This window comes from Schistocerca cancellata, chromosome 1 (genome assembly GCF_023864275.1).
Source record: "Schistocerca cancellata isolate TAMUIC-IGC-003103 chromosome 1, iqSchCanc2.1, whole genome shotgun sequence".
Classification (NCBI taxonomy): Eukaryota; Metazoa; Arthropoda; class Insecta; order Orthoptera; family Acrididae; genus Schistocerca; species Schistocerca cancellata.
Window position 1 is genome coordinate 681,702,976 of NC_064626.1, and position 13,726 is coordinate 681,716,701.

Consider the following 13,726-nt stretch of genomic DNA (forward strand, 5'->3'; position numbering starts at 1 on the left):
CTTTGTACAAAAACGTGAAAATTCAAAATGTTTAATATGTGGCAGTGTTCTCATTGGTCAGCAGAAGTTTAGTTATTGAATGCCATTATAATAAATTTCACAAGGACGAGTACAATTTATTGTCGGATTCTGAGTGGATGGGGAAATTGACTGAACTTAAGAAGAGCGATCTGACAATACTAGATGAATCTGACGTAAGTTGCTGTTGTCACGCGAGATCTGCGACTTTCTCTCGTCGTGTCTCTCATCTAACTGATTTTACATTTTATGGAGAACTGTTTTCAATTTTTCAGGACGACAACAATGATAGCCCAGCGGTACGTGCAAGTTATAAGATTGCGCTTAATATAGCGAGATCTGGAAAACCATTTGCTAAAGGTGAGTTTATAAAGGAGTGCATCAATGATGCTGTTGATTTACTTTGCCCACTGAATGCAAATCAGTTTCGAGCTATCACTCTTTCTCAGCGGAATGTAAGTCGTCGTATAAGTGCCATGGCAGGTGACGTTTACCATCAATTAAGGAGTGCAGTGCACGAGTTTATTGCATTTTCTATCGCACTTGATGAATCCACAGATATTTCAGACACCGCACAATTAGTGATTTATGTCCGCGGCGTGGACACTGCTCTGTACATAACAGAGGATTTTTTAGATATGATATCTTTAAGAAGCACGACCACTGGCACGGACATCCTAAAAGCCGTTGAAGAAGCTGCCGATTCAGCTGGCTTAAACTGGGAACGTTTGGTGTCAGTGACAACAGACGGAGCACCTGCAATGAAAAGGGGAACAAATGGGATTTGTTGGATTACTCAGAAAAAAGCTACAGCGTACAGAAGAATCATTGTACAGCATCCACTGTATTTTGCACCAAGAAGTACTCTGTGCAAAAGCAGCAAAACTGGGGGACGTCACGCAAGTGGTTATTCGGGCAGTTAATTATTTGAGATGCCACGGGCTTACACATAGACAGTTTCACACATACTTAGCTGAAATTGGGGAAGAATACGGTGACATACCTTACCACAGTGAAGTCCACTGGCTTAGCCGCGGTAATGTACTCAAAAGTTTTTTTGAGCTGAGAATACCAATAAATCAGTTCTTAAAGGACAAAGGAAGGTACGACCCCAAGTTAGAAGATCCAGAGTGGGTTTCCGCCCTTGCATTTTTACTGGACATTACTGGACACATGAATGCACTGAACACAAGTTTACAAGGAGAAAATCAGCTAATTTGTGAAATGGCTGAAAAGGTGCAAGCTTTCACTAGCAAGCTTGATCTGTGGGAAAGACAGCTCTCGTCAGGGAACACAGTCCATTTCCCTACTCTGTCTGCTGTGCGAGAACAGAATTGCAAAGAATATGTTTCCGTACTTAGTGTAATAAAAGAGGAATTTCTCAAGTGATTTGGATTCACATCTGAGAGACAAGTTCCTTTTGGCAAGACGTGTAATAGACTTTTATCAGGACTTTCCACAGCAAGAGTTTCCTTGTCTCCATCGTGAATCCGCGAAGATAATGTCAGTGTTTGGCTCGACATATGTTTGTCAGAGATTTTTTTCTATTATGAAAATTAATAAGTCTCGGTTAAGAGCAAACATCAGTGATGCAAATTTACGTAACTGTTTGCGTTTGTCTGCATGTAGAAATTTTGTTCCGGACATTAAACGTATTGAAAACTCCACCTGTGATAATTAAATAAAGCATATCGTAGGTAAAAGGCACTCTTTCAAACCATGATTTCTTTCAAGCACTCCTACTAACCTTATTCCTTCATTCAGTAAAGCAAGCTAGGAAACAAACCGCATTACAGAGGAAGGAGTGGAGAGACGGTATGGTGGGGAGGGGAGAGAAGCGGGTGGCTAGCTTGCCCCTGCGTACACACGGAACACCTGTTAACTGCACGCGTGCAAGTGCACCGCACACGTGCAGGATTCCTGCCCGCCCCTGCCTTTCAGCTTCACCAAGCACAGATGCCGCATCTGTAGTCGAAAGCAGGAATTGTCGAAATATAACAATAACCATGACAGGCAATAACCCATCCTGCTCACCCATAAACAAATACCCCGTATCGTCTCCTTCTCTGAGACTAGTAAACCTGCTAATCAACCACCAAACAGCACTCTTCTAATCACCCAGTATCACACTGGCCTTGCAAATGTCACACATTCTTCACCTGAGCTTCGTCTAACTCTCGGTGTGCCCTGAGATGAGGGATATCCTACCCAAAATCCCACTCACATCACCCAAAGTAGAGTTCCACTGCCCATCCATCCTACAGACCAACCTTGATCATCCCTTTTCTATCCTGCACCCAAACCAGCACATTACGGGTTATTCCCTTGTAGACAACCCAGGTGCAAGAGATGTGCCATATCATGGACTGCAGTCCAGTCACAAGTTAGTCCTACCCTATACAAGGTAAGTCAGGTGTGAAAGAAGCCATGTTATACACCAGCTATGCTGCAATTACTGTGTAGCATTCTATGAGGGTGTGACAGGTAACCAACTGTCCAGTAGTATGAACGGCCACTACAAAACTATGATCAGTCACAAACTTGACCATCCAGTGGCCGAACATACTGCACATCATAACACAAATGACTTTAAGAGCTGCATGTGAAATTTGGGTACTCTCTTCCAGCACAAGTTTCTCTGAACTACACAGATGGGGATTCTCGCTCCATATTCTGGATTCTCACAATCCCCCTGGGCTAAGCTTCCACTAATCTGTTACCCACTGATCTCACTTTACCTTTTTTCTTATCTCTTCTGTCATTGTCTGTGCTATTCTTTCCCCATCCATTGTACAATTTATGATGCATGATAAAATGGACTAATAAAAAAATCAATCAATCATATCATGTCTCTCTTCTCCCTTTCCCCCTTTCCACGTCTCCCCCTCCCCTTCTCCCTCTCCATCTACACCTTCCTCTCTTTTGCCCCTCCCCCCTCTTTCTATATCTCTTATATGTTCTATCCCCACAGCATTCCTTTCGTTTTGTTGTGCAGCAGCTTAGTTATCTGTTTTTCCTCCTCCTGTCTCACACTACTCCATTACCTCCTTCTTGCCTTGTGTGTCCTTCCCTACCTCATCCCCACATCCATCAACCCTAGCAACTGCTCTTAATAATTGATAATCGAAAATCAGTGTCACTATGGCCACGATAGTGTGCATTTGGGGGTCAGTGTGGTTTAGTGTGTAAATGTGTGTACTTCCTACTTAAAAAAGGGCCACAGTTCGGAACATAGTTTTCTGTTATGAATGTCTACACAACGCACAAAAGTCTGATATTGGTGACTGATTGCCTTCCCCTTATTTTACATATTGTTCCCTCCAGGAATTTCCATTATTTCATCATAGTTTATAACCAAGCAAAATGTTCAATAATATGTTTCATTTATCTTTATATGGTGCTCACTATGTAATATGTGCGTTAAAAATAAAATGTGTGGTTTCATACATTTTACAGTTGTATTTATTAATACATGTATGAAAACTATCTTTACCATTCTGACTTAGCCCTGCATAGGCTAATATAAGATTAAATATCTGGATTGCTACTGTCTCTTCAGATTCAGGCATCTTGCTCAGGCTCTGAGGTATGGGCTGACGACTAAATGCCCAATACGCATAAGGAAAACCTTTGTAGGTTTCTCCATGTTCTGCAGTTGAACCATGTTCCTGTCGTAATTTTTCAAGACGATGTTTACTTAACCTGTTGACACAAATGGAATTCAAATTAACAAAATCAAGCTAAAATCAATTACTCAACATATGCCACAATGGGAAATGTTTTCATAATAACAAATTAACACTCATTACTTAGCTGCACTAATCAACCGGGAACTCAAGTAAAGGTAAAATATTTGTGTGAAATATTATATACACATATGGCTTGACATTAAATATAGACAATACCATAATTACACCAGCTATCTGTTTCACTGGTATTTGTATTACACCCATAGTTTTCCTTCGCCATAAGTGCACTGTTCTGTGTAAATTTAAAATCATGGTTTATAAAAGAAATGTTCCAACACATCTTGGTGTTTGTCATATTCTATTTATTTACTTTTTTAACATCACTTCACAAGAATATATTGATGGCTAAAAGGCTAATAACCCCCTCCCTACCCCATCCTCTCCTCAAATGTGTTTCCAGAAGCTGTTTACATATTACCGCTTTCTCACAACCATTCCCGCAAATAGGTGTGTCTTAACCCCTCAGCCCCCACAGTTTTATTTCTAGATAATAAGCCATTTGTGTTCTATGTTTGATTGAAATTCCTTCATGAATCCAGAGTTATGCTTCCACGTTGCTCCCTTCCCTTCTCACCTTCTGTCATCCCCCTACCCTACCCTCCAATTATTACTGTATCCCTAGAACTGCCAGGGCATCCTAGTCCCACTGTATCTCCCCCTCCCCGCCCCCCCCCTTCCCCCAAAGAAAAATACACTTGACATTAAATTATGAGCTTTCTGGTGTTGAGGTATGTGCCATCACACCAACCAGTACCTACATCTGCCAGTATATGTCAGGTGAGTCATTCTTTTCCAGACTTTTGAAAATGACTGCAAAGTATTCTAGTTACCGACAGATCCGTAAGGCTGTATGTGTTTGCACTCCAGTCAGACAGCAGCCTGTATAGATTTTATGCTTATGAGCATGTAATGAGCTTTTACCTGACAAAGGAACCTTATGGATTGACCATAAGCAATTTTCTTTATGTATATTTATTGGTAATCAGTTTCCTAAAGCAGTGCCACACCATTTCAAAGAAGAAAAACTTGAAAAAGTTACCTCTAAAAAGGAGATGATTTCTAGCTCTGTTAAGTACAAAACAGTTCACTCAAGTCAAACTCATGCTTGTAGCTGAACGAGCAGCACTGCAATCTGGTAATCAAAGAGTCTCACGTTCAGATCTCCTACATGGAAAATATCTTTTCTTTTTTTTAACTTTTATTGAAAAACTCAATATTTTCTCTCAAGTAGAAATTATAATAAACAAATATTGAACGATAATTTTCTATTGAAAATATCATATTATTTTCAATTACAGGTTAGATGAAACAAATTAAAATTTGAGAGAGACATGTGAAATGACTTATGTATATCAAAAATAATCCAGAATAAATTTTCACTCAGCAGTGGAGTAAGCACTGAAATGAAATTTCCTTGCAAATTAATCTGCAAGGAAGTTTCATCAATAATACTGGTTCATATTGTAAGCTCGTTCAACTGCTGAATTGAGAAAGAACAAATTAGTGTCATTAGCAGTAAATAGATGAGATACTGAATATCCAGGAAAAAAATGCATTTGCAGTTGACCAGCTAATCTTCCTATAGATTCAGTCCTGCCTTAAGAATTTTTGTGTGCTACAGTTCACTAGATGACTAAAGTTGTGAAGTTGAGATAGTTGCTGTAGCACAGTTTACTGTAAATAAGCATCCATTTGAAGATATTTTGCTGAATAAATCAGATTGATAATACTTTAACTACCAAGTTTGTAGTCTCATGACATAGCACACATGCAGGTTTAATATTTATTGTGGGATTTTATCTTATCTGGCATAATGTGTGTTCCATGTTAAACTTCTTGCACTTGACATAGAAAACAAATCTTAAAGCACCTAAATTTGTAGTCTATGTTCTTGTTAGTTCAGTGATTTGACACCTGAACATGCTTCAAAGCAGAAATATGTAGCTGCATAAATATATTTTACATTCACTGTATTGATCTCCATATACTTTTAGACTAAACAGTATTACACACGCGTATAATTGGTCCAGTATGCATACAATTCAAAACATGTTTACTAATGTATTTTCCACAATTCCCTCATGTTTTTGCCTCAGTGTCAGAGGTGTAACAGTGAAGTTTGTTATCAGCTAGTGTTCATTTGTATGTGCCACTGCAGTTAAGCAGAAACATGGCTGCCATACAGTAGGGGTGTTGGCCACTACCTCTCTAAAGACGACTCACTTAATATGACACCTAGTGGCAGCACTACGTGTACCTGTGGCATCATGCCATGAGCCACAACCCCAGAAAGCTCAGGATTTAACACTGAGTAAAATAATCTTTGGCTAAAATTGCTCCAACTATTTACAGTTATGCTTTATATGTCATGCCTTAGTATCACCACTATCAATTCTAGGAGGTTAAATGTCACTAGAGCAGTCACCAAACAGCCTAGCAACCACAAACTAGGAATCTGACAATCATATAACTTGCTTTTGGTATTGTTTACTTGTCACACCTTCACTGTACCTCTAAGCTCACCAGGCAGGCTTTACCCTGTAAGTATATTTTTCATATTCCATATACCAAACATAAGCACCACATGTCATTGAAATCACTCCTTGTGTTTCAGATGCTTATATTTCACCACTTTTGCATTCCTATACCCAAAAACAGCAGTGATAGGTGCAACTCATCCCAAAAGTATGTATTACTTAATTGGATGGATAAAAAATCTACTCACCAAGGGGTGGATGAACACAACATAAAAGACTGTTGTGATTAGCAGGCTTTGAGAGCTAGTGGCTCCTTCTTCAGGCAGAATGGTTGAAGGGGAACGAAGAATGGTGAAGGAAAAGAACTGAAGAGGTCTAGGAAAAGGGGTAGATTTCGGGAAAGTCACCTAGAACCATGGGTCAGGGGAGACTTACCGCACGGGATGAGAAGAAAAGACTGATTCGCTTGGCGAGTAGATTTTTAATCTATCCAATTAAATAATTTTGTCAAAAGTATTTATTCCTAGATAAAAAGCAAAATGTGTACAAACAATATTATGAAAAGGATAAATTGCTACACCATAGAGTTGGTGAATTGAGTTGCAGACAGGCATAACAAAAAGACTTTCACATTTAGATTTCAGACAAATCCTTTTTCAGAAAATAACACACACACATTCACACAAGCAAGCACATCTCAAGCACACATGACCACTAGCTCTGCTCGCTATGGCCGGAACACAAATGTCATGTTGAACGAAAACAGCAATCTGGAGTGGGACAGGGAAGGGAGAAGGATAGCAGGGTATGGGTGGGGGAAAAGAAGAGTGCTGTCTAGTGGAGTGTGCAGGGACTAGAATGTTGCCAGGTACAGTGTCAGAAGGCTGTGGGAGACTGAGGGGCAGAGGCAGGGGGGGGGGGGGGGGGGGGATCGAGTGGAAAGGAGAGAAGCTACACCATAGAATGGGAAAAAGGACTGGTGGGTGTGTTGGCAGAGAGAAGTGCACAATGAGGGTGAGGGGACAGGAATTAGTAGGAGGTGATATGACAGAAGAGGCAGAAACTGTTGGATGGAGGATGTGGGAATAGTAGGCTATTACAGTCTGAGGTCAAGGTAATTTTGGGTGCGGACAAAGTATTGTAAGAACAACTTCCATCTGCACAGTTCAGAAAAGCTGCTGGTGGAGGGGAAGATCCAGATGGTCCAGGTTGTGAAGCAGCAATTAATGTTATGGTCAGCTGCATGTTGTGCCAAGGGAGGTCTACAATACTCTTGGCTGCACTCTGGTGATGTTTGCTCAGCCTGGTCTAAGCTGGTTAGTAGTCATGCCAACATAAAAGTTGTGCTATGATTGCAGCAGAGCCTGGTATATGACATGGCTGCTTTCACAGGTGGCCTTGCCTCTGATGGAGTAGGACAAGCCTGTGACAGGACTGGAATAGGAAGTGCTGAGTGGGTGGATTGGGCAGATCTCACACCTTGGTCTTCCACAGGGATATGATCCCTGTGGGAAGGGGTTGAGATCAGAAGTGGCATAAGGATGGACTAGGATGTAGTGGAGGTCAGGTGGGCAACAGAACACCACTTTAGGAGCATTGGGAAGGATCTTGGGTAGGATGTCCCTCATTCCAGGACATGATGATAGACAATCAAAGCCATGACAAAGAATGTGGTTCAGTTGTTCCAGCCACAGTAGTATTGGGTGACAAAGGGGGTGCTCCTTCTTAGCTGGTTGTTGGGGGTGGTGGGAGGACTGGCAGTGTGTGGTTATATGGCATGGAAAATCTGTTTGTGGACTAGATCTTGGGGATAGTGCCTGCCTGTGAAGGCCTTTGTGTTAGACTGTCAGCATACTGGGCAAGGAAATTCTTGTCACTGCAGATATGCTGTCCCTGTGTGGTCACGCTATATGGGAAGGTTGTTTTGGTGGGGAAGGGATGGCAGCTGTCAAAATGGATGCACTACTGGTGGTTGGTGAGTTTAATGTGCACAGAGGTGTGGATGGGATTCTCAAAGAGAAAGTGGTCAACGTCCAGAAAGATGGCACACTGGGTTGAGAAGGACCAGCTGAAGTGGATGGGAGAGAAGGTGTTGAAGTTGTGAAGGAATGAGGATAGTGTGTCTTGTGTTCTCAGTCCCCTTCAGTCAATTCTATAATGTTACTAGTTTGTGCTGTTTACAGTTTACACAACTACTGTTCTACACTATTAATATCTGAATGGCAATTTCTACATTATTGTATTTTTTTATAATTTTAGCATAAGACCTTCTTTTGTTAAATTCAAGACATCCCCACCACTCCCACTCCCTGCTTCCTTTGCCTCTTCTACTCACTGTCCCTCCATGTTCCCCATCCCCATTCCCCTTCCCCTCTACCCTTCCTCCACTAGATAAAAATTTAAAACACTGATTGAAATTGCAAAAAACAGTCCCTTGATATGAGGTTTTTACACAGACAAGACAAACTGCTGACACAATAGGTAAATTCTACAGTCATGTGCAATTTTTTTCTACTTCTTGTAAAATATTAAATGGTACATATTTAGTTTTACTTTGTTTCAGATCTGAAGGTGATCCAGGGAGATGAAAACATGTCATGTAATTAAAAATGTCCAACTCAGACTGAAGAATAAATGAGAGATATTTTAGATGATAGAATTATTTCACAGTGTAAATAATATTTCGCAGATCTACGCATTAATTGAGAGTAATGGAGAATAATTTTTGACTAACAGGATAAAGCATTTTGAGAGCCCAACAATAGAGTGAAACATCTTTCAGAACCCTGAAAAAGAGAAATTTTTCATTGGAAAATGCATACAAACAAACCTTCTAAGTGTGTTCCTAAGGAAACTACCTCCAGTATCTTGGGGCTTCCTTAATATTTCACTGTCTATGAGGTTTCGCCGGCAGTTGACTAAATTCTGATAGAGTCTAATACGATCTTCATTAGTTATTGGTTTCACCTGCAATACAAAGATTATCGATATTTTGCTGTACTATAATGTAATATTAATTAAAAATTAACAGTACCAAATACAACAATGAAGATACACATCGGATTGTTTTATAATTAAGATAAAATTCTGAAATAAAAAAAAATTACATTTAATTTTAAAAACAGTTTACACATAATGAGCTTTTAAATTTAATGGTTAAACTTTTATCATGCGGCACTCTCAATTCCTATTTTAAAGGTGTAGAAAATTTCAAGTATAATAAATGCAAAGGATTTCAAAATAATGATAAATATAATTGGTCAGATCAGTATTCTGAGCTAAAGAAAGTGAAAGTTCTAGCTTCAAGAGGTCACAAAGACAAGGAATAAGGGGGAACACAGCACAAACATAACAATAGTTTACAGGAGGCAACGGCACACACACACACACACACACACACACACACACACACACACACACACACACACATACTGATCTCATAGCTACCTGAAATCTCTACATGTACACTATACTTTGATTTTGTAGTTACCTTTTTTAGATCTACAGTACAGTGAAAGCAGTGTTACCTGGTAGTAACATTGGACAGAGCACTTACTTTTAAGCAGCACTGTCACAACACTAAAAAAAAGGTCTGTGCCAGGAACAACATACTGCGGAAGCTAACAGGTTCATCGTGGGGAGCTCAATCACATGTTTTGCGCACCACGGGTCTGGTGCTGAGTATCTCAGCAGCGGAATATGCGGCGCCAGTTTGGAGGAACTCTGCTCACACTAAGCAAGTTGACGCCGCCGTAAACGAAACTGTACGTATTGCCACAGGATGCCGCAAACCAACTCCCACAGACATCATTTACCCCATCATAGGCATAGCACCACCCACCCATAGCACCCATAGCATCCGCAGACAAGTAGCCACCGAGATCGAAAGATCAAAACAAAAGAATGATCCTCGACACCCAATGCATATGCACCGAAAACAACGTGTCCGGCTGAAATCCCGCAGGAGTTTCATTGAAACTACTGAAGAGCTCGCCACCAAGCCCGTCACAAGGCAGCTATCTCTTTGGGAAGAAATGGTGCCACACTCCACAATGGAACTACTTGAGGAGGGATCTGCAGGATTTCAACTACCTTTTACAACTTGGAGGTCATTAAACCGGCTGCGCACTGGAGTAACTGGGTGCAAATCGAACCTATTTAAATGGGGTTACAGTGATAGCGATAGGTGTGAATGCGGAGCAATACAGGACTTGGACCACCTACTGATCTGTCCAGATATGTCTATAACATGCACTAAAGATGATATTTTGAAAGTCAATGACAAAGCAATCTACGTTGCTAACTACTGGGAAGGGAAGATATAATTGGTGCATCCAGACATGGAAGAAGAAGAAGAAGAAGAAGAAGAAGTGTTTGTGAAAGAAGAATAAGGTTTCTTTTTTCATTTAATTTAAGCATAAGTAATGACATTTATTTGTGATGAATTGCATTTGGTATATAATATTTTTATTTTATTATTAAAGCATGTTATAAGAGTAACAAGTGCTTATGAGTAAACATGCATGTATTAGGTTCTCCACGTTCAAAGACTACTGTTGTTCTGCAATTGTATATTCAACTAATGCAAGGCCACTCCATTTGCTGATAGATACTTTATTCATGTTCAAGACCAGTTTTGACCTTCACATCTAGGGCATTATTAAGTGAATCTGAAAACTGTGCTGTTATGATGCAACATCAGATAATCAAATGATCATTTGACATTGCCCTAGAATGGCACAGTTTTCAGATTCACTTGGATTTGGCCCAGATGTGAAGGCCAAAGCTGGCCATGGGCTTAACTGAAGTATCTATCAACAACTGGATTGGCCTCTCATTAATTAAATATATATAAGTGATTTCAATTCTCTATGAGGAAAAAGATGCCAATAACTAATCGGGCAGTTACATTCTAACAATTCACGAATGGAATTTCAAAACAAGTAAGGGACTGTTTGAGGTGGCAATGGTTAGATCAGTAGTGAGAAAAAAAGAATAGGAAAAAGAAAGACTGAAAAATATAAGAGAAACAAATATTTTGTGACAAGTTAAAACTATGTACCATAGCATGAATCAAACTTGTGTTCCAGTTTTCACAGGCTGTAAGCTGCTAAGTGCAGTATCTGAATATCCCTTGCAGCTTCGACATTTCACTACTTTCCCTCCATATCTTACAAGCTCCACAGATATTCTCTCATGAGGAGAATATATCCCAAGAGCTCTTCCCCCAATCTACTTCTACGTACATACTCAGCAGGCCACCATATGATGCATGTGGGTACCTTGTACCACTACTAGTTATCGTCTTCTCAGTTCCTTCATATGATCCTTAATTTCTCTTATCTTATCCTCATGGTCCTTACACAAAATGTATGCTTCAGGCAGTAGAATAGTTCAGCCATCAACTTCAAAAGCTGGTTCTCTAAATTACACAAAACTTGTGCTGCCAGCAATAGACTGCCTCAGCAGTCAGCTTCAAATATTGTTCTCTAAATTGTCTCAATACTGTTTAATAAATAAAAGTTATTCTCGTTTTTATTTATTTCTCTTTATTTCTCTCCTTTTCCGCTACTTCTCCCTCTCCCCATCTCTCCCCTGCCCACCGCCCAACCTGGAGCACTTCACTGTCCATCCCCCTCCTTGCCCCAGCCTCCTTTCCCCCATCCAGTCACCACTCCCATCATGCACTGGTGCTGCTGCTTGCAGTGTGGTTGCAGGTGCTTGAGACTGCAGTCGTGTGTGTGAGTTCCACTTGCGTGAGTGTGTGTGTGCATGTGTGTGTCTATCGTTGACAAATGCCATCGGCCGAAAGCTTTAAGTGTGAAAATCTTATTGTTGTGCCTATCTGTGACTCAGCATCTCTGCTATATGGTGAGTGGCAACTTTCCTTCTCATAATATTGTTAGATTCCATACTGGATTTTCCATTGTTTGATAAATGGGAATTTTTCTTACAATGCATCCTTAGGTTCCACAATCCTCCAAGCCTCAGGCTGCACTAACCCCTGTTCCACATCCACCTTTACTCCTATTCCCAAACCAATCACTTCATTTATTTTGCATTCGTGCCTTCCCCCCTGTTGTCTCCCTTCTTCCTCTGTACTCTGTCCTATCTCCTCCTCCTATTCAACTCCTCCAAGTCATTGTGCTATATGCAACTCCTGATGCATGTGCCAGGGCAAGCTCATTGGTAAACAACAATCCTACCACCTTTCCCTCTCACAATCCTCCCCTCCAAACCTTCCTTCCTTCCTCTACTACTTTCTCCCCTTGCTCCCTTCAACCAACACAAACTCGCACTCCCACAAGCTGCAGTGTCCGTATACTGTAGAAGGCTAGAACTATGTAGCCATGCTAGTGTGTGTAGTTTTTGTGTGTGTGTGTGTGTGTGTGTGTGTGTGTGTGTGTGTGTGTGTGTGGTTTTACGAATTTATCACTAGGTAACTCTGAAGGAGATCATATGAAAGGTTAGCAATGTTTTTGGTCTTTGTCACATGCCAATTGATCACTCAATGCCTCAGCGATAACTGCAGAAATTGCCAGTTACAATGATTTTCTGGTGTCAAATATATATTTATGACTCCTGAAAATGTCTGAGAGGTCTGCAGACTTCACAGTTTGCACTGTGACTGCAACAATGTAAAAACTTGCCATTTTTGTAAACTTTAATACTGCCTTTTGCTTCATAGGCATTAGCAGACATCTGAGTTCTCTCTGTTTCATGCATTCTGTGAGTTTTTGCATTCAAAATATGCAGTGAAAAATATTCAGTGAAGAGGAGACATAGTTGGGGCAAATGATTCACAAAATCCTTGACAAATCTACAGATGAAGAAAATAAAGTATCTGATGACAGTTCAGATTACATGTCATCTGAAAATAGTACAACTTCTAGATTTTCTTGAAGTTGGGTTGCTGCATATGTTCATCTTATTTTCTTGCAGATTGTGTTGGTATGCACGATTCTCCTGTACGTACATAAAAAAATAAATCCGAGCACATAATTGCAGCAAATGTAATGTTGGATTCTGTATTTCAAGGTGTACTGCACTGTACTCAACTGTTGTTGTTGTTGTGGTCTTCAGTCCTGAGACTGGTTTGATGCAGCTCTCCATGCTACTCTATCCTGTGCAAGCTTCTTCATCTCCCAGTACCTACTGCGACCTACATCCTTCTGAATCTGTTTAGTGTATTCATCTCTTGGTCCCCCTCTACGATTTCTACCCTCCACACTGCCCTCCAATACTAAATTGGTGATTCCTTGATGCCTCAGAACATGTCCTACCAACCGATCCCTTCTTCTAGTTAAGTTGTGCCACAAACTTCTCTTCTCCCCAATCCTATTCAATACCTCCTCATTAGTTATATGATCTACCCATCTAATCTTCAGCATTCTTCTGTAACACCACATTTCGAAAGCTTCTATTCTCTTCTTGTCTAAACTAGTTATCGTCCATGTTTCACTTCCATACATGGCTACGCTC

At 40.4% G+C, this 13,726-nt stretch overlaps 1 protein-coding gene across 1 annotated transcript in view; it reads right to left on the reverse strand.

The window, feature by feature from the left end:
- Positions 1 to 13,726, reverse strand: part of LOC126094508 (myosin-I heavy chain) — a 238,625-nt gene that overhangs the window by 50,989 nt on the left and 173,910 nt on the right. Inside the window, exons 26-27 of the mRNA XM_049908960.1 lie at positions 9,075 to 9,211; positions 3,512 to 3,720 (exon numbers count right to left, since the gene is read on the reverse strand). Of these exons, the coding sequence (XP_049764917.1) occupies positions 3,512 to 3,720; positions 9,075 to 9,211 (346 nt within the window). The remainder of the gene's footprint in view (positions 1 to 3,511; positions 3,721 to 9,074; positions 9,212 to 13,726) is intronic.